Source organism: Anomaloglossus baeobatrachus, chromosome 6 (assembly GCF_048569485.1).
Source record: "Anomaloglossus baeobatrachus isolate aAnoBae1 chromosome 6, aAnoBae1.hap1, whole genome shotgun sequence".
Taxonomy (NCBI): Eukaryota; Metazoa; Chordata; class Amphibia; order Anura; family Aromobatidae; genus Anomaloglossus; species Anomaloglossus baeobatrachus.
Window position 1 is genome coordinate 485,779,100 of NC_134358.1, and position 20,893 is coordinate 485,799,992.

Sequence of the window (20,893 nt, forward strand, 5' to 3'; positions counted from 1 at the left end):
TCATGTGTTTACGATTCAGACTTTGATTCAGTCGTTGAAGCCGCAACCCCAAGACCGGCTTCTCATGTGTTTCTTTAATTCTTTACTTTAAATTCGCACAACTCCTATTAGTGAACATATTCTTTTCTTCCTTTGCTATCATCCATACAGTTTTATATTATGAAGTTCTCCTAATTTTTTTATCTCCTTCTTTTGTAGTGATATTAATAACATATATGAGGGTTTGTCCAACAAATTGTGCAAATTTACGCAATTGCTCTCCTCCTGTGTCACTGGCATCATTGTAGCATTTGTACATGGCTGGAAACTGACATTGGTCATCTTGTCCGTTAGTCCACTGATTGGTCTATCAGGATTATTTATGACCAAGGTAGGTATCAAAAATTCAGCACATTTAAGTATTTATCATTGACTGAACAATGTAATTATCTTTTTTTTTGTTTGTTGCAGTTTATTGCATCATTGAACACAAAAGAGATAAACGCTTATGCAAAGGCAGGGGCAGTTGCCGAAGAAGTTTTGACAGCCATTAGAACAGTTGTTGCATTCAATGGACAAGAAAAAGCAACAGAAAAGTATGCTACATGGTGTCTACTCATATTCTATATGATGGTTGTATATTGACTCATTAAACCTTCATTACCCCCATCAGAGGGCAGGATATTAACACTAGAACTACTGGACTCGTGACACCCATATAGAAATACATGGTGCAAAGTAGTCAAAATGACTACCTCAGTAGTTCTAGTGTTAAATAGGGAGAGAGACTAAGCATATACACTGGGTGAAATAACTATTGAATATGTCACCAATTTTCTTAGTAAATTTATTTCTAAAGATGTTATTGACATGAGTTTCTCACCAGATGTTGGTAACAACTCATCCAATCCACACAATAAAAGAAATCAAACCATAGATGTCCTTAAATTTAGTTTTGTGTAATAACGATAAATTACAAAGGAAAAAAAAATATTGAACACACTTTCTGAAATGTATAAAGCGCACCAATCACCAGGATTTCCATATATAAGCTAAAGCCAGTGCTATACTGGCACTATCAGGCTGATTCTATACATACCTTTAGTGGTCAGCTCGGATGTTTAGGTTTTGAAATCCAAGAAAGTAAAGTTTATAAAATTAGCTCCTTGTTGAGTGACAGCAGCAAAGGAGCAGATAATATATTCATAGTTATCCCCTCCCTCTGTTAGAATTAGCATAGGTATTATACAAAGAATTCCCTTTGTCTCTTGCAGGACTTGTGTGAGGTCATACCCATGTGACCTGGTATCCAGCTTTGTTGGCTGAGACCCCGCCACTTCTAGTCACATGAGTATGACCTCACACAGATCCTGCAAGAGAAAACGTGAATCGTTTGTATAATACTTATGCTAATTTTAACAGGGAGAGGGAATAACTATGAATATATTATCTGCTCCCTTGCTGCTGTCACTCAGGAAGCTGCCGATTTTATAAACTTTACTTTCTTGGATTTCAAAATTTAAACATCTGAGCTGACCACTACAGGTATTTAGAGAATCTGGCTGATAGTGCCAGTATAGCACTGGCTTTAGCTTATATATGAAAATCCTGGTGATTGGTTCCCTTTCATACTTTGTACAAGAGCCTTTATTGGTGACAACAGTTCAAGACTAGGGATGAGTGAACTCAAACTGTAAAGTTTGGGGTCCATACTGTACACCTTTTGTTTGATGCTGAACCCCAATCACAGACTTTTGACTGTACATCCAATTCCTGTTCGGGTTTCTCACCTGAACAAAGCTTGTTGAAAGGTTCCAGTGCTTCCAATCAGCAAGCTTTTAGGCATTTCCGGAGCCATCATAGCCATGCCAATACTTGGCATGGCTGTGATTGGCCGTGCACCCCGTGACTCAGCCTATATTCTAGTCATTTTGCCTTAACTAGAATAGGGAGAGTACGCTGTTGGAGTGAGTGATAGGTGTAGTTAGTAAAAAAAAAACAAAAAACAAATACTGTACACTGTAGGGATAGGATGGTGACGGAGTGAAGGACAGTGATAGTTGCACTTAATTCAAAATAAAAAACAACTCTGCATCACGCAGCTTTGCGTAGCGGTCAAAAACAGCAGCGTGCAGGCGGTGTAATCTATTAGCTCAATCTACAGTTCAAAATCCAGAGTGTGTACAGTGTGCCTTGCTGTGTGAAATATGCTGGAGTTTAACAGCATGGAATCAAAGGCATATAGAGGTTGTTTCCAGGACTTCCACTTTTGTTGCTTGTTGGCAGACAGTATGTGTTAAAGTCCTTAAAGGGATTGTACCTTCATAATTGAAAAAAAAATATAAAATGTTTGATTTTTTTAATAGTTTTTTTTTTATTGGATAAAATTATTTAAAAAGGTTTGATATTTTCCACTTTTAAGTACTAAAGGGAGCAGCTGATGTAATTTACCAAGAAAACCTAGTATATTGCTAGCTCAAATTATTACTGCCATAAATGTGGGCGGACTTTGCTCACGTGTGTGATGTCACTACTACTCTCCCCTTCTTTGAGTTTGCAAAAGCATAAGGAAGGATAAAGTTTAGGATCACAGTGCTGAGACGTTTGTTGGCTGCATAGTAATACTGAGATATGGACAGGGATACGGAGAACAGTTGACAGCACCGATTCTGTTAAGGTGGTGTCACACACAGCGACGGCGCGCTGCTACGTCACCGTTTTCTGTGACGTGGCAGCGACGTCCCGTCCCTGTCGCTGTGTGTGACATCCAGCAATGAGCTGTCCCCTGCTGTGAGGTCGCCGCTCGTTGCTGAATGTCCTGCTTCATTTTTTGCTCATCACTCTCCCGCTGTGAAGCACACATCGCTGTGTGTGACAGCGAGAGAGCGACGAACTGAAGCGAGCAGGGAGCAGGAGCCGGCGTCTGACAGCCTGCATTAAGCTGTAACCAAGGTAAACATTGGGTAACCAAGAAGCCCTTTCCTTGGTTACCCGATATTTACATTAGTTACTAGCACCGCCGCTCTCACGCTGCCAGTGCTGCCGGCTCCCTGCTCCCTGCACACAGCCAGAGTACACATCGGGTTATTTACCCGATGTGTACTCCAGCTACGTAAGCAGGGAGCCGGCACTGGCAGCGTGAGAGCACACCGCTTAGCGCTGGCTCCCTGCACACGTAGTCGGAGTACACATCAGGTAATTAACCCGATGTGTACCCTGGCTAGGAGAGCAGGGAGCCAGCACTAAGCGTGTGCGCTGGTAACCAAGGTAAATATCAGGTAATGGTTACCCGATATTTACCTTAGTTACCAAGTGCAGCATGGCTTTCACAGCGACGCGTGTCGTTATGATCGCTGCTGCATCTGCTGTGTTTGACAGCTAAGCAGCGATCATAACAGCGACTTACTAGGTCGCTGTTGCATCACAGAAAATGGTGACGTAACAGCGACGTCATTGTCGCTGTCGCTATGTGTGAACCCAGCTTTAGTTGTTGGGGTTAGATATGTGAAGTGTATCAAGTGCCGGGATTAGATATGCAGAGTGTATCACATGCCAGGATTAGATATGCATAATATACAACACGCTAGGATTAGATATATACTGGAGTGTATCATGTCCTGGATTAGACACACAGAATGTATCCCATGTTGGGATTATATAACGAGCTGAGGTTAGATATATACTGGAATATACCTTGCACTGGATTAAAGATGCAAAGTGTATCACATTCTGGAATTAGATGCACAGAGTGTATTACATATTGGGATTGGATTGCGGAATGGCACCCGCAAACCATTCCAATTAAATCTGCACTCCGATATGGCACATCTTTCCTTCTTCACTTTGTACTGTGCCTCAAAAGTAGTTTTCAACCACATATGGCATATTGGCGTGCTCAGGAGAAATTGTATGGTTCATTATCTCCTATTACCCTAGTAAAAATTAAAAAATTAGTGTTAAAGCAACATTTTGTGCCAAAAATATATTTTTTCATTTTCACAACTCAACATTATAAAATTGTGTGAAGCACCCGGAGGTTCAAGGTTCTCACCAAACATCTAGATAAATTATTGAGGGGTCTTGCTTCAAAAAATTGAGTCACTTGTGGGGGTTTCCACTGATAGACACATCAGGGGCTCTCAAACGTGACATGGCATCCGCTAACAATTCCAGCTAATTTTGCATTCAAAAAGTCAAATAGCGCTTTCCCTTCCTTTTCTTGAGGGGTGCAGTTTTTAGAATTGTCACTTTTCAGTAATTTCTGTCATATAGCCTTCTCAAAGTCACTTCATATGTCATGTGGTCGCTCAAAAAAATTGGTTTTGTAAATTCTGTTGGAAAAATGAGAAATTGCTAATTCCCTTTTAACCCTTTTAAATTCCCAATAAAATAAATGTTTCAAAAATAATGCTGATGTAAAGTAGACATGAAGTAAATTTTATTTATTAACTACTTTGTGACATATTGAAACTTTCTGGTTTAAGGCTATCAAAATTCAAAGTTTGAAAATTGAAAAATGTTTCCCATTTTTTTTTTCATATTTTCACAAATAAACGCAAAAAAGCATAATCTAAAATTTACTACTAGCATAAAGCACAATATGTCACAGAAAAACATTCTTAGAATCAATGGGTTCCATTGAAGAGTTCCAGAGTTATTTGCTCATAAAGTGACACTGGTCAGAATTGAAAAAATTGGCCTGGTTAGGAAGGTGAAAACAAGCTGGTGGATGGAGAGGTGAAATCTGTGTTTGCCAGCTCTATAATATAGCATGTGTAGAGTAGGCTCAGTTCTTGAGCCTGCTCCATACACGAGCACCCGACTTAGGTTGTACATGTACAAGGTGGCCATAAAGTAACCTAATGTTTTTTGAGCCGTGTGCAGAATCACCCAGTGGACAGAATTGGCTGAAAATTAGTACGTATGTTATTCAAGGCATGGGGAAACAGGAGGCATCTTAAAAATTTGATGATGACATGTTTTAAGGCAACAGGGTTACTGAGTGTTCAGCCAGGTCATGGAGAACTTTCCACACTGTGCTGTACGGGAGCTCCAATTGCCTGGAAACACTGCGTGCACTGCTACTCCCGCCAGGGTTGTTCGTGTCCTGTTTCACGATGGCAGTGGCAATGTCCTCCACAACCTCTCTGCTTACCGGTCATCGCCTGCGCCCTGGCTGAACACTCAGTCCCTGTTGCCTGAAAACGTGTCATCATCTGTCACAGCGAAGTTTTGGTATAATTTTTTTTTTTAAGATGCCTTCTGTTTTCCCATGCCTTCAATAGCATACATACCAATTTTCAGCCAATTCTGTTCACTGGGTCAGTCTGCACATGACTCGAAACACCTTAGGTTATTTTATGGCCACCTTGTACATGCTATGTTGGGAAGGGGTGTAATTCACAATGCTGATAGGTCTTCCATATCCTGCAATTCACAGTATGTAATGATGAGAATACAAAACACATTTTTGTAATCAATTATTTAATGTACTGTATATACTGCCAGTCATCATAATCTCAGCCATCTAATGGGGTTCAAGCTAACTGTGTACTGTGTAACTAGGTACGATGCCAATTTAATTACTGCAAAAAATTTTGGAATAAAGAAGTCTACCGCTATAAACATGTCAATTGGATTTTCACAATTTGTCATTTTTGGAATCTATGGCCTGTCATTTTGGTATGGAGCAAAACTCGCTGTGGAGGAGCCTGAAAATTACAGCATTAGTAATATATTGACTGTAAGTATGTGCGCTCTTGTAGATTATTGTTTATATTGTTTTATTTTCAGTATTTTCATAATACTATTTCATGGCCATATTTTAATTGAGACTGTAACTTTAAAGGGGATGGGCAATATACAGTATTTTAACAAATGTATTGGGGACATGATTTTGTGGTATTACTAATATACAATATTACTTACCAGATTTCTGTTTCTTAAGGTCGCTTTACACGCTACGATATTGCTCAAGCGATCTCGTTGGGGTCACAGAATTTGTGACGCACATCTGGCCGCTTTAGCGATGTCATTGCGTGTGACACCTATGAGCGATTTTGAATAATCGCAAAAACTTGCAAAATCACTCATTGGTGACATGCCCCCCTATTCCCAATTATCGTTGCTGCTGCGTGTACGATGTAGATCGTCGTTGCTGCGGCATCACACATCGCTATGTGTGACACCGCAGGAACGAGGAACCTCACCTTACCTGCGGCCACCGGCAATGCGGAAGGAAGGAGGTGGTCGGGATGTTACGGCCGCTCATCTCTGCCCCTCTTCTGCTATTGGGTGCCCTCTTAGTGATGTCGCTGTGACGCCGAACGAATGGCCATCTTAGAAAGGAGGCAGTTCGCCAATCACAGCGACTTCACTAGGCAGGTAAGCAGTGTGACGGTTCTGAGCGATGTTGCGCGCCACGGGCAGCGATTTGCCCGTGTCGCACAACCGATGGGGATGGGTATGCACGCTAGCGATATCGGTAACGATATCGCAGCGTGTAAAGCGACCTTTAGTGTGATCGCTCAGGATTTGTGAAGGGGAGGAAAAGAGATCAGAACTGTTGCAAGTTTGTGCGTGTGTGTATTGGGGGGGCAGGGTTTAGAACAAACACCGTGTGGATGGAACAAGCTGCAGCCCACCCATAGACAGTTAATAGATCATAGCTGTGGAATGGTAAGTAAAAAGGCTAACGGGTAAAGGGGGTAAAAAATTATGCTACATAGAGGGGTTTTTTTCCATTGATGTATTTAAAATATTGATATGTATTAATTAAAAAAATATTTTTTTTAACGAGTGGCCTATCTTCTTTAAAGATCTTTTAAGGCATATTCAAAGAGTGAGAATGCTTTCATAAAAAACATCTAGAAAATAATAAGTCCAGATCTACTAATAAAATAATTTCTTAAACATCCTTAAATGATAAAGGTTGTTCTAACCAAAGGCATTTACAGCATATACACCCAAAATGTACAGTGAAGGAAATAATTATTTAATCCCTTGCTGATTTTGTACGTTTGCCCACTGACAAAGAAATGAACAGTCTATAATTTTAAGGGTAGGTTAATTTTAACAGTGAGAGATAGAATATCCAAAATTAAATCCAGAAAATCACATTGTATAAATTATATAAATTTATTTGCATTTTTCAGAGAGAAATAAGTATTTGATCTCTCTGGCAAACAAGACTTAATACTTGGTGGCAAAATCCTTGTTGGCAGCACAGCAATCAGACGTTTTTTTTGTAGTTGATGATGAGGTTTGCGCACGTCAGGAGGAATTTTGGTCCACTCCTCTTTGCAGATTATCTGTAAATCATTAAGATTTTGAGACTGTCGCTTGGCAACTCGGAGCTTCAGAGATCAGACATTGATGACCTATCCTAAGGAGAATAATATTACCATGTAGTGAACACAGTAAATACAATTTAAAAAAAAACAAGTGAAATTGCACTTTATTTTGCAGGAATTTTTTTCCCCATTTTCCAGTACATTATATGGTAAAGTGAATGGTGCCATTCAAATGTATAATTCGTCCCACAAGAAATAAGACCTATACTGACAGAAAATTGAAAAAGTTATGGCTCTTGGAAGAGGAGAAGGATAAAATGGAAACGGAAAATGGACATGGCATGAAGGAGTTAAAGATGGCCAAATGCAACTAAATTTAGATATGGCCATAGCCACCAATTGCATAATGACTGGAAGACAATTTAAAGGGAACCTGTCACCAGATTTGGGCCCTATAAGCTGCGGCTGCCACCAGTGGGCTCTTATATACAGCATGTTAGAATGTTGCATATAAGAGCCCTGCCCGCTGTCTAGAACGTAAAAATCTCTTTATAATACTTACCTAAACGGTCATTGCGATGGAGTTGGGTCATTTGGGTGTCTCCGTTCTCTGGTGCCGACGCCTCCTCTTTCGACCATCTTTGTCATCCTTCTTCTGAAGCCGGGGTGCATGACGCGTCCTATGTCATCCACACTCGCCGGCATCGAGGTCCTGCGCAGGCGCCCTTTGATCTGCCCTGAGAAGGGCAGATCAAAGTATTGTAGTGCGCCTGTGTAGGACCGGTGAGTGTGTATGACGTAGGATGCGTCATGCATCCTGGCTTCAGAAGAAGGACAAAGATGACCGAAAGAGGAGGCGCCGACACCAGAGAAAGGGGACGCCCAACTCCACCGCAGCGACTGTTTAGGTAAGTATAATAAAGAGATTTTTAAGTTCTACACATCAGCCTGGGCTCTTATATACATACAGCATGTTAGAAGGCTGTATATAAGAGTCCACTGGTGGTGGCCGCAGCTTATAGGCCCCAAATCTGGTAACAGGTTCCCTTTAAGCCATATATGATGTTTGTTTGTCCTTTATTAGGGAAAAAAGAATTGTCAAGTTGTATTTCAAAATGCCCAAGAAATAGCTGCTAGTAACTGAACTGATAACTATTAAATGTGTATAGTCAATGTAATCTACATCTATGTATATTTACTGTTCTGTATGTTAGCATGCGTATAAAACATCTGTGACAAATATTAATAACGTTGATATTTATTTGCTATTTATCTTTAACATCGTGCAATTTTTGTTTTGAAGGTCTTCTTTTCAGTTTTGATTGTTGCATTCAGTGTGGGAAATGCATTATTACACTTAGATAGTATTAACAATGCAAGAGGAGCAGCCTTTGAGATATACAAAACTATAAATAAGGTAATGTATAGCAGTAAAAGTATGTATAGCATGTTAACTGTGTCGCGGGCAGAGGAGGAGACGCTGCGCTCACCCACTGCTTGGGTCCGGCTGCTGCTTGGTGGTGGCTCGAGCGGTGGGTCGGATCCCGGGGACTCGAGCGGCGTTCCTCGCCCGTGAGTGAAAGGGGGGTGGTGTGTGGTTTTGGGGATATTGTCCGTGACGCCACCCACGGTTGTGGTGAAGTTGTGACACCACCGCAGCTCTGGACGGGGATCCCGGGAGCGATGACAGGGAGCAGCTTGGATGTTGGTTCTCCCCTCCGTGGGTAGGGGGGGTTGGTTATCCTGGGGCCCGGTGAGGGTTGGGGATGGCAGGCGGGTTACGGGGCCTGGTGAGGTGCAGGGTCGCGGGGGCAGCGCTGTGCCGCACGGCACAGTGGTACTCACTTAGCCAATGATGAATGCAAAGTCTCCAGTAAAACAAACAGCTGGATGGACGGGTCCCACAGACGGCTGCAGTAGCTCTCCCGGTAAGTTGGTGGTGACTGCCTTTCCCTGCACCTGTGTTGTGTTCATGGTTCCAATGGCTTCCCACCGGTAACCCGCTCCCCAGCTTGGATGGATGCTGAGGGAGCCCCTTTTGCCCGCAGGCTCTGGCCCTGGGAACTGTAGCCTTGGTGGTGACTGTGTATCCCCTTCACGGTGTGAGCTGTTGCCTTCAATCGGGTCTTGACTGCTGGGAAACCCCGGAGGTTCCCTTCGCTAACGGATTTGACCAGTTTTACGGCGACTCCTAGCCTGGTCGGGGTCCGTAGGCCCTGCCGAATGGTGATGGCTTCTCTTCACTCCCCGGTCCGGTACCGGCGGGCCACCGCCCGTCCCCGGTCCTTACGGTTCACTCAAATCAGCCTCTCCTGCAGACGGTCACCACCGTCTGCCAACCTTGCTGTATGTGCCCGGGCCACACACCCGGACACAGTCAGGCTGCTCCTCTACCCCTTCACTTCTCTAACTCCAAAACTGATCTGCCTACTTTTCCCGCCTCCAGGACTGTGAACTCCTCAGTGGGCGGGACCAACCGCCTGGCCCACCCCCTGGTGTGGACATCAGCCCCTGGAGGGAGGCAACAAGGATTTGTGTTTTACTTCGGTGTGCCTAGCCGGGGTGTGGGGTGTGTTGTTGCAGTACCTGTGACGTCCTGGCTTGTCCAGGGCGCCACATTCCCCCTTAGTAAAATGCAGACCGTCCGCGGGCTGCCCGTCCATCACCGGTTTTATTTTTGTCAACTGCAAAAGAGTAGAAAACGGTAAAAACATCATAAACATTTTTCAACGGTACGGCTTCCGCTCTTCTCCCACCCAAACAACCTGGCCCTGATGCTTCCCCTAAGGAATGGGCAGCACCCCTTGACCCCAGTCCAGAACCAAGTTGCTCGAGCGGGTTCTGTCTCTTTCAGGGGACCCGTGTCCATGGGGACCCCTGAACCCCCGGAGGATCACCACCGGTTACGGTAGTGGTGGGCCTGGGCCATCCCTTTCCTCCAGGCCCATCCTCCCAAATCAGCCTCTCCAGAGGCGGTAACGGTTTCAAGCCAAAAACATTTTTATTTACATTCCACTAAGTTTGGGGTTGCCCTGCAAGTTCTCGGGCTTGTCCGTAAGCAGTTCCTTACGCAAGATTTGCAGACAGTCCCTACGGGGACAACAGTTGCCGGCAACGGCTGGTTCAATCACCGTGTCAATCTGGTTACTTCTTCAGTTGATTCGCTTATCATTCAAAAACGTTCAAACTGGTGGTCCCAACTGGGACAACTTGCAGCGGAGCCCCGCTGACTTTGAGGCGGCTACCACCGCAGGAGGTCGGCCCACTCGGGGATCGGGCGGTACATTGGGTTCTCCTTCCATAGGCAGTTCAGTCCAGAACCACTTACGGCCGTTAGGAACGGTGGCGGGGGCAGCGTACTCGGGACCCCCTCCTCCATCAGCGGCATTCTCTCTGGACCTCCGGCTGCAGTGCTGGCCCCCGGCTCCCACGCAATCAGGGCTGGTTCTGCAGTTTGGGTGGACTGATCGCGACGCGGCATGGCTGCAGCGGCCCCTTGCTCACAGGCCCCCACTACGGCAACCATTCTGCGCATCTCCGCCTTCCAATCCAGCAACTGCTGCAGGCTCTGCACCCTCACCCTCAAGCAGAACCGGCCCAGCTCCCGCTCCAGCCATGCAGCGGTCCCGGCGGGGAGCTCACCCGGGCCGCAGTCTTCATAGGCTACTCCGCCTCGGTTTCCCCAGAGCTTAGATGCCCCGGTGGCGGGTACTCCCGTGCTCCAATTCGAGGACGCCGCCATCTCTCCATCCGCATCCCCCTTAGTCTTTTTCCGGCTCCTCCTCTATAGAGGCGCCTCCACTACTCGGGAAGACGCTCAAGCGGGGACTTTTCGCGCCCGAAATGGCGGCTTCTCAAGATTTTCGTCCGGACACCTCCGGCGGTCACAAGGCGCACCTCTACCAGATGGCAGAGCGGTAAGATCCTGTTCGTGACGCCAAGTTGTAGCAGGCGGAGGAGGGGACGCTGCGCTCACCCACTGCTCGGGTCTGGCTGCTGCTGCTGCTCGGTGGTGGCTCGAGCGGTGGGCCGGATCCCGGGGACTCGAGCGGCATTCCTCGCCCGTGAGTGAAAGGGGGGTGGTGTGTGGTTTTGGGGATATTGTCCGTGACGCCACCCATGGTTGTGGTGAAGTTGTGACACCACCGCTGCTCTGGACGGGGATCCCGGGAGCGATGACAGGGAGCAGCTTGGATGTTGGTTCTCCCCTCCGTGGGTAGGGGGGTTGGTTGTCCCGGGGCCCGGTGAGGGTTGGGGATGGCAGGCGGGTTACGGGGCCTGGTGAGGTGCAGGGTCGCGGGGGCAGCGCTGTGCTGCACGGCACGGTGGTACTTACTCAGCCAATGATGAATGCAAAGTCTCCGGTAAAACAAACGGCTGGATGGACGGGTCCCACAGACGGCTGCGCTAGCTCTCCCGGTAGGTTGGTGGTGACTACCTTTCCCTGCACCTGTGTTGTGTTCACGGTTCCAATGGCTTCCCACCGGTAACCCGCTCCCCAGCTTGGATGGATGCTGAGGGAGCCCCTTTTGCCTGCAGGCTCTGGCCCTGGAAACTGTAGCCTTGGCGGTGACTGTGTATGCCCTTCACGGTGTGAGCTGTTGCCTTCAATCGGGTCTTGACTGCTGGGAAACCCCGGAGGTTACCTTCGCTAATGGATTTGACCAGTTTTACGGCGACTCCTAGCCTGGTCGGGGTCCGTAGGCCCTGCCGAATGGTGCTGGCTTCTCTTCACTCCCCGGTCTGGTACCGGCGGGCCACCGCCTGTCCCCGGTCCTTACGGTTCACTCCAATCAGCCTCTCCGGCAGACGGTCACCACCATCCGCCAACCTTGCTTTATGTGCCCGGGCCACACACCCGGACACAGTCAGGCTGCTCCTCTACCACTTCACTTCTCTAACTCCAAAACTGATCTGCCTACTTTTCCCGCCTCCAGGACTGTGAACTCCTCGGTGGGCAAGACCAACCACCTGACCCACCCCCTGGTGTGGACATCAGCCCCTGGAGGGAGGCAACAAGGATTTGTGTTTGACTTCGGTGTGCCTAGCCGGGGTGTGGGGTGTGTTGTTCCAGTACCTGTGACGTCCTGGCTTGTCCAGGGCGCCACAACTGTATGATATACAATGGTGTAAAAAAGTGTTTACCCTCTTCCTAATTTCTTATTCTTTTGCATTTGTCACACTTAGGGTACCTTCACACTTTAGCGATGCAGCAGCGATCCGACCAGCGATCTGACCTGGTCAGGATCGCTCCTGCATCGCTACATGGTCGCTGGTGAGCTGTCAAACAGGCAGATCTCACCAGCGACCAGTGACCAGCCCCCAGCCAGCAGCGACGTGCAAGCGACCGCTGTGCTTGCACGGAGCCGGCGTCTGGAAGCTGTGGACACTGGTAACTAAGGTAAACATCGGGTATGGTTACCCGATGTTTACATTAGTTACCAGTGCACACCGCTTAGCTTTGCTCTTAATTAACCCGATGTGTAATGCAGCTACATGTGCAGAGAGCAGGGAGCCGCGCACACTGAGCGCTGGCTCCTTGCTCTCCTAGCTACAGTACACATCGGGTTAATTAACCCGATGTGTACAGCAGCTACATGTGCAGAGAGCCGGAGCCGGCAGCACAGGCAGCGTGAGAGCTGCGGAGGCTGGTAACTAAGGTAAATATCGGGTAACCACCTTGGTTACCCGATGTTTATCTTAGTTACAGCTTACCTCAGCTGCCAGATGCCGGCTCCTGCTCCCTGCTCGCTTCATTTGTCGCTCTCTCGCTGTCACACACAGTGATCTGTGTGTCACAGTGGGAGAGCGCCTTTGAAGAAAACGAACCAGGGCTGTGTGTAACGAGCAGCGATCTCGCAGCAGGGGCCAGATCGCTGCTCAGTGTCACACACAGCGAGATCGCTAATGAGGTCACTGCTGCGTCACAAAAAACGTGACTCAGCAGCGATCTCGGCAGCGAGCTCGCTGTGTGTGAAGCACCCCTTAAATGTTACAGATCACCAAACAAATTTAAATATTAAATAAAGATAACACAAGTAAATAGAAGATGCAGTTTATAAATGAAGGTCTTCTTGATTAAGGGAAAAAGAAATCTAACCTAAAGGGCCCTGTGCGAAAAAGTGATTGCCCCCCCACCTTAACCCCTTCATGACCCAGGGAGTACAGGTTGAAACCAGAAGTTTCCATACATAATTTAAAAAGACACATCTGCATGTTTTTCTCACTATGTGACATGAAATCAGTATAAACCTTTCCCGTTTTAGGTCAATTAGAAACCAAAATTATTAATATTTTCCAAATGCCAGAATAATGAGAGATATTTTTTTCAGCAATTTTTATTACTTTCTGCAAAACATACACTAAAGGCCCCATTACACGCAATGACGTATCTAACGATATATCGCCGGGTCCACAGATTCCGTGACGCACATCCGGCCTCGTTAGCGACGTCTTTGCATGTGACACCAACGAGCGACCGTTAACGATGGAAAATATTCACCAAATCGTCCATCGTTGACACGTCGTTCATTTTAAAAAAAATCGTTGATTGTTGAAGACGCAGGTTGTTCGCCGTTCCCGAGGCAGCACACATCGCTACATGTGACACCTCAGGAACGACAAACTACAGCTTAACTGCGGCCACAGGCAATGAGGAAGGAAGGAGTTGCGCGGGATGTTACGGCCGCTCATCTCCACCCCTCCACTTCTATTGGGCGGCCGCTTAGTGACGCCACTGTGACGCCGCACGAACCATCCCCTTAGAAAGGAGGCCACAGCGACATCGGCCATAGCGACATCGCTAGGCAGGTAAGTCCGTGTGACGGCTCCTAACGATATTGTGCGCAATAGGCAGCAATTTGCCCGTGACGCACAAACGACGGGGGCGGGTACGCTCGCTAGCGATATCGCTTGCGATATCACTGCGTGTAAAGCCCCCCTTTGGAGTACTATATCTTTAAACAATATGGGACAGCACATGTGATGATGTCATGTCTTTGGAAGCCTCTGATAGGTTTATTGGCAACATCTGAGTTAATTAGAGACTCACTTGTGAATTGTATTTTAATGCACACCTGAAACACACTGCTTCTTTGTGTAGCATCATGGGAAAGTCAAAAGAAATCAGCCAAGATCTCAGGAAGAGAATTGTGGACTCAGACAAGTCTGTTGCAATTTCAAGATACCTGGAGGTGTGTTGTTGTCTGTAAAATTATGTGCAAGTACAAACAAGATGGGAATGTCCAGCCATCATACCAATCAGGAAAGAGACGAGTTCTGTGTACCAGAGATGAACGTGCTATGGTCAGACATGTACATATGAACTCAAGAACAAAAGCAAAAGATCTTGTGAAGATGCTGGTGGAAGCTGGTAAGATTGTGTCATTATCCACAGTGAATCGAGTACTGTATAGGCTGAAAGGCCACTCTTCCAGGAAGAAGACATTACTCCACAAGAAACATAAAAAGTTAGATTACTGTTTGCAAATGCACAAAGGAGCAAAGACCTTAATTTTTGAATTTTTGGAGATGTTCTGTGGTCTCACGACACTAAAATGTAACTGTTTGGCCATAATGACCATTGTTGTTTGGAGGAAAAAGGGAGAAGCTTTGAAACCTAAGAACAGCATCCTAACTGTGAAACATGGGGGTGGCAGCATCATGTTGTGGGGTTGTTTTGCTGCAGGAGGGACTGGTGCACGTCACAAAACACATGGCATCATGAAGAAAGAAGATTATGTTGAAATGCTGAAGCAACGTCTCAAGACATCAACCAGGAACTTGAAGCTTGGGTGGAAATTGGTCTTCCAAATGGACAATGACCCAAAGCGTATTGACAAACTGGTTACAAGGTGACTTAAGGATAACAAAGCCAATGTTTTAGAGCAGCCATCATAAAGCCCTGATCTCAATCCTATTAAAAAAGTATGGGCAAAGCTGAAAAGGACGGTATGAGCAAGGCGAACTACAAACATGACTCATTTATGCGAGTTCTGTCTGGAAGAATAGGCCCAAATTCCTACCAACTATTGTGAGAAGCTTGTGGAAGGATATCGTATATGTTTAACCCAAGTCATACAGTTTAAGGGCAATGGTACCAAATACTAATGAAATGTATGTAAACTTTTGACTTTGCAGAAATTAATAAAAATGCCTTAAACATCTCATTATTCTGGCATTTGGCAAATATAAATAAGTTTGATAATCCTGATTGACTTAAAACGAGAAAGGTTTACTCTGATTTCATGTCAGGCTTACCCCAAGAAATATTATGAGCTGTATTACTACATAATTCCACACATAGAGCTCTGACACTTTGTGATAATATAACTGACAAAATAATAACTTTTTGAGGGTAGCACTATGTGTAGTAAAAATGATCCCTATGCCAAACGTGTTGGTTAGTCTCTAAAAAATTACTTATCCGCAAAGGAGCGATTAAACCAGTAATCACATTGTATCATTGCACTACAGCAACTCTGAGAGGTAATAAGCAGGTCTAAATAAGGATCATGATGAATGTCTATACTATTATGTGACCCAGCATATCTAATGCTAACCATCTGATCATGAGCCTAGTGTGGTTAAGGAATAAAGAAGGGTACATATACCTACAAGGTGTTGATGTGAATAAGAGCTGATGGACAGATGTACCATGTCCCGACGCACGTTTCATTAAATATCTTTCTCATAATGTATATGTGCTCTAAAATTCAAATTCCTTTCTTTCCGAGCCATGCCCTGTGCTCAAACAGTAGATTTCCATCACACATGCGGTATTATTGAACTTAAGAGAAAATGCACAACAAATTGTATGGTGCATTTTCTATTGCTACACTTGTGAGTAAAAGTAACATTTTCATTTTTTCCTTCCACATTACTTTAGTTCCTGTAAAGCAAATAAAGATTTAATAAAATCGAGGGTGCATTGGTTCAACCTTGGCTTTTTTTGTGTCTTGGTGCACATTTATGTCCTTATCTTTGCGTATGAAAGCCAGTTTCTTGACTTGATTGACAGTGCTCACTTACTAAAAGCAGTAGCTGTGTAAAACCACTTTGTATTCTAAGCTTGCGATAAAAAATGACACTGGATAAGAATTGACATTGGATAAGCACAGCAGTAAAGGGTACTTTACACGCTGCGATATCGGTACCAATATCACTAGTGAGCGTACCCGCCCCCGTCGGTTGTGCGTCACGGGCAAATCGCTGCCCGTGGCACACAACATCGCTAACACCCATCACACGGACTTACCTTCCCTGCGACGTCGCTCTGGCCGGCGATCCGCCTCCTTTCTAAGGGGGCAGTTCGTGTGGCGTTACAGTGACGTCACATGGCAGCCGTCCAATAGCAGAGGAGGGGCGGAGATGAGTGACCGGAAGATGCCGCCCCCTCCTTCCTTCCTCATTGCTGGTGGACGCAGGTAATGTGATGTTCGTCGTCCCTGTGGTGTCACACATAGCGATGTGTGCTGCCGCAGGAACAACGAACAACATCGTACCTGCCGCAGCAAAGATATTTGGAAAAGGAGCGACGTGTCAACGAGCAACGATTTTTCACATTTTTGCGCTCGTTGATCGTCGCTCCTTGGTGTCACATGCTGTCATGTTGCTAACGGCGCCGGATGTGCGTCACTAATGACGTGACCCCGACGATATATTGTTAGCGATGTCGCAGCATGTAAAGCACCCTTGAGAGGGTTATAAGTTTATCATCAATTTCTCATTTTATGGAAGTGACTTTGAGAAGCCTGTATGACAGAAAATATCCAAAAGTGACACCTCTCAAAATGCTCAAAACCACATCCAACAAGTTTATTTACCCTTTCTGATTCATCACAGGAACTAAAACAATGTGGAAAGAAAAAGAAAAATGTAACTTTTTCCCCACAAAAATGTTACTTTAGCACAAATTTATTCACGTTTACAAGGGAAACAAGAGAAAGTGGACACAAAATTTATAGTGCAATTTCTCCTGAGTATGCTCATACCCGATATATGGTAAAAACCACTCTTTGGGCACATGGCAGGGCTCGGAAGGGAAGGAGCATCATTTAACTTTTTAAACTCAAAATTGTCTGGTATCATTAGCGGACTTCACGTTGCTTTTGTACAGCACCTGATATGCTTTAACAGTGGAGACCCCCCACAAGTGACCCCATTTTAGAAACTAGACCCCCACAAGGAATTTATCTAGATGTGTGATGACCACTTTGAACCCCAGGTGCTTCACAGAATTTTACAATGTAGAATTGCGAAAATTAAAACATTTTATTTTTCCCACAAAAATGTTGTCTCAGCGCCAAATTTTTTAATTTTCACAATTATAGCAGGAGAAAATGGATCCCAAAAGTTGTTGTGCAATTCATCTAGGGGTGCGGTGAGGATATTGAACCCACAAGTGCCTCACAGACGTTTTTAACATTGAATCGTGAAAATGAAAAATTACATTTTTCCACAATAATGTTCCTTTAGCCCTAAATTTTAACATGGGTAACATTTCATTTTAACAATAATAGTGGGACAAAAAGGACCCTATAATTTGTTTAGCAATTTCTGCTGAGTACAACGATACCCAATATGTGGTTGAAAATTACTGTTTGGGCGCACAACAGGGCTCGGAATGAAAGGAGAGTTATTTTTATTTTAAAGCGCAATATTGGATGCAAAAGATTGCGACAATGCATCATTCACATAAGCCTCTGATGAGTATCGTGAACTCATAATAATAAAATATTGGACCCTCAAATTGAAAAATTACTTTTTTTTCCAAAAAAATGTTGCTTTAGCCCCAACATTTCTCATTTCACAAGGGTATCAGGAGAAAATGAACCACATAATTTGTTATGCAATTTCTTCTAAGTACTTTGATACCACAATGACCACGTGGTCATAAGCTACCATCTTGCGCCCAGCAAGGCTCAGTAATGAAGGAGCGCTATTTAAATTTTGGTGCACAAGTTTTGCTGTAATAGATTGCGTGTACCATGTCTCATTCGGAGAGCACATGACATGCCAAAACAGCAGAAACCTTCCACAAGTGACCCATTTTGGAAACTGCACAGCACATGGAATTCATGTAGGGGTGTATTGAACATTTTAATCCACAGCTGATCACAGAATTTTTTTACACTGGACTGTGAAAATGAAAAATTACATGTTTTCCACTAAAATGTTGTTTAACCCCAAGTGATTCATTTTCGAAAGGGTTAACAGGAGTAAAGAGACCACAAAGTTTGCTACGTAATTTCTCCAGAGTTCGCCAGTACCCTATATATGGTCAGAAACTACTTTTCAGGCACATTGCAAAGCTCAGAAGGTAAGGATTCCCTAGGGTGAGCCTGAGGGGCAAGTCGAATTGACTCTGCCACAAACACCCTCCTTTTCGGCCTTAGGTATCTTGCTAGCTTGCACACCTCTACCTATGCCTCTCGTAGACAAAGCTGGCTCTACTTCTTTCTCATACTCTTAACACTGAACTCCTCAAAAACCTAGATGAAGTCCGGCTATACCCTGTAGATGGCTACTTCCACTGTGGGCTTCCCACATCACTTAACTGTTTTCTGTCTCACTGTCCATGTCGCTAGGCAACACCTAACCACCTTAACAAGGAGCAGTACCTAAATCCAACCACTAGATGGCCACATTCACAGACGAAGTGTAACCACATTGTGTACGTAAACACAATTCACATTATTTTTCTATAATGATGATCGATATCTTTAGGGAGGGGCACAAGTGCCTAGCATCCTCTTACATGTGCAAATGGCCTGAATGCACACTAATAAGATTGTATTGGACATCCATATTATTAGATTAGGCACACTGTCCAGCCCTATAGAAGTGAAGCCCTCAAGGACAGACATCCCAATTTTCCCTAACAACATCACAGGGCTTGGCTGCATCCTTAGAAGAAGGCAGGGTGTTGCAGCAGTTTAGCGAGAAAGTTGCAAATGTGTACAAATCTTAGAATTTTTGTGTTCTAACAAATTATATATATATATATATATATATTGATATATATATATTTTTTTTTATTTATAGCATCGTCCCATTGACAGTGGATCTTTAGATGGATACAAGCCTGAGAAATTGATAGGAAATATTGAATTTAAAAATATTAATTTTGCTTACCCTACCCGTCCAGATACACAGGTATGTTTTTTTACTTTTTATGTAACATACAGTAGTTACCAACAAGCTGAGCTTTTCAGGGACTTCTAGTCCAAGAGAAAAATAATACTCAAGGGTGGCTTGGTGCATTCCTGGGAGGAGTGAGGCTGAACCAACCCCATAAATATGCAATTATATTATATATTATTTAGAAATATAATTGTTCTTACATATTTATATACATTTACATTTGTAGGTTCTAATTGGTCTGAACCTGAAAGTACCAGCTGGCAAGACTATAGCTCTGGTGGGCATGAGTGGCTGTGGGAAAAGCACAACTATCCAGTTGCTACAGAGGTTTTATGATCCCACAAAAGGCGAGGTATGAATTATTGTTATAATAAGCATTGAATGTTTAGACACACATCTGATGGGCAAACTGAAACTGCAGGTTTACTTATCCACCAGGCCCAGCACAGACACTTTGGCTGCTAACCTGATCATTTTTTTCATTGAGCTACATCCACAACTTCTGAAGTATGTGGATGAGATTTGATCTAGTCTCATCCACTTTGATGGTACTTAGAAATAAGCAAATCTCCTGAAACTTTGGGTAGATTTGCTTTAATAAACCAATAGATTTGATCCAAACTGAAATTTCCTGAAAATGAAACGGAAAATGAAAAGACGTTAATTCTCTAGACCTGAAAGCATAATTAATAAAGGGTCAGGGAGACATTAAAAAAAAAATAAAAACCTACAACTTCCCTGGAAAAGGGAAGGTCCCAAAAGTCAAACACAAAACCAAAACTCATCTCCTGACGAAGCCACGCCCGGTGAAACGCGCGTCGAGGCCCCACCCCCGCCACCTGTCTTGGCTGCTGCATTGGTGTACATTATGTCTCAATGTAATAATATACTGAAATGATTATGCCTGGTTAGGGAGGAATGCACTTTTGGGGTGATATTTATTTATTTGTATATGACACCTCACTCTCCCCCTTGACTTATATATAGTGAATTCTATACTGTACCTTGGACCAGCAGCTGTTACTGCCATCAGGTGGCATGTTTTGTGCAACTCTGTGTCTGGCAACATTTTCCATCTTGGTTGCCCTCACTGTCTGTCTCTTGTTCACTTTTATTATTAATAAAGGTTTTTGTATTTCACCAATTACTTTCTGGGTTCCTTTTTTGGTCAGTGGCCCTTAATTTGCTTTCTTAATTTTGGGGTAGACATTAAAAAAAATAATAAATAAGCTTATTCTCACGTCTACTAGGCCCACCTCTTAACTGTCCTGCTACCACAACTCTCTGCCAGGTCCCCAACTCTCCGCCTCTGGTCAGTGTTAGCACCTTTGTTCTTCATACGTAAATTCTGAAAGAAGCATTGCATGCCTATAAGGTCTCTCTCCACAGGGTAAAATGTTCCTCCTTTGTCAGAGGCCTCTCAACTCGCCAAACTAGAACTCCTGCTTTGCACTGATGAAGGACAAATACCTGGAAAC

The 20,893-nt window shown here is 44.5% G+C and overlaps 1 protein-coding gene across 1 annotated transcript in view; it reads left to right on the plus strand.

Moving 5' to 3' along the window:
* Positions 1–482: 482 nt before the first annotated feature.
* Positions 483–20,893, plus strand: part of LOC142243443 (ATP-dependent translocase ABCB1-like) — a 254,512-nt gene continuing 234,101 nt past the window's right edge. The window contains exons 1-5 of the mRNA XM_075315381.1: positions 483–575; positions 5,545–5,722; positions 8,575–8,688; positions 19,317–19,427; positions 19,642–19,767. Coding sequence (XP_075171496.1) covers positions 5,606–5,722; positions 8,575–8,688; positions 19,317–19,427; positions 19,642–19,767 — 468 coding nt within the window. The 5' untranslated portion in view covers positions 483–575; positions 5,545–5,605. The remainder of the gene's footprint in view (positions 576–5,544; positions 5,723–8,574; positions 8,689–19,316; positions 19,428–19,641; positions 19,768–20,893) is intronic.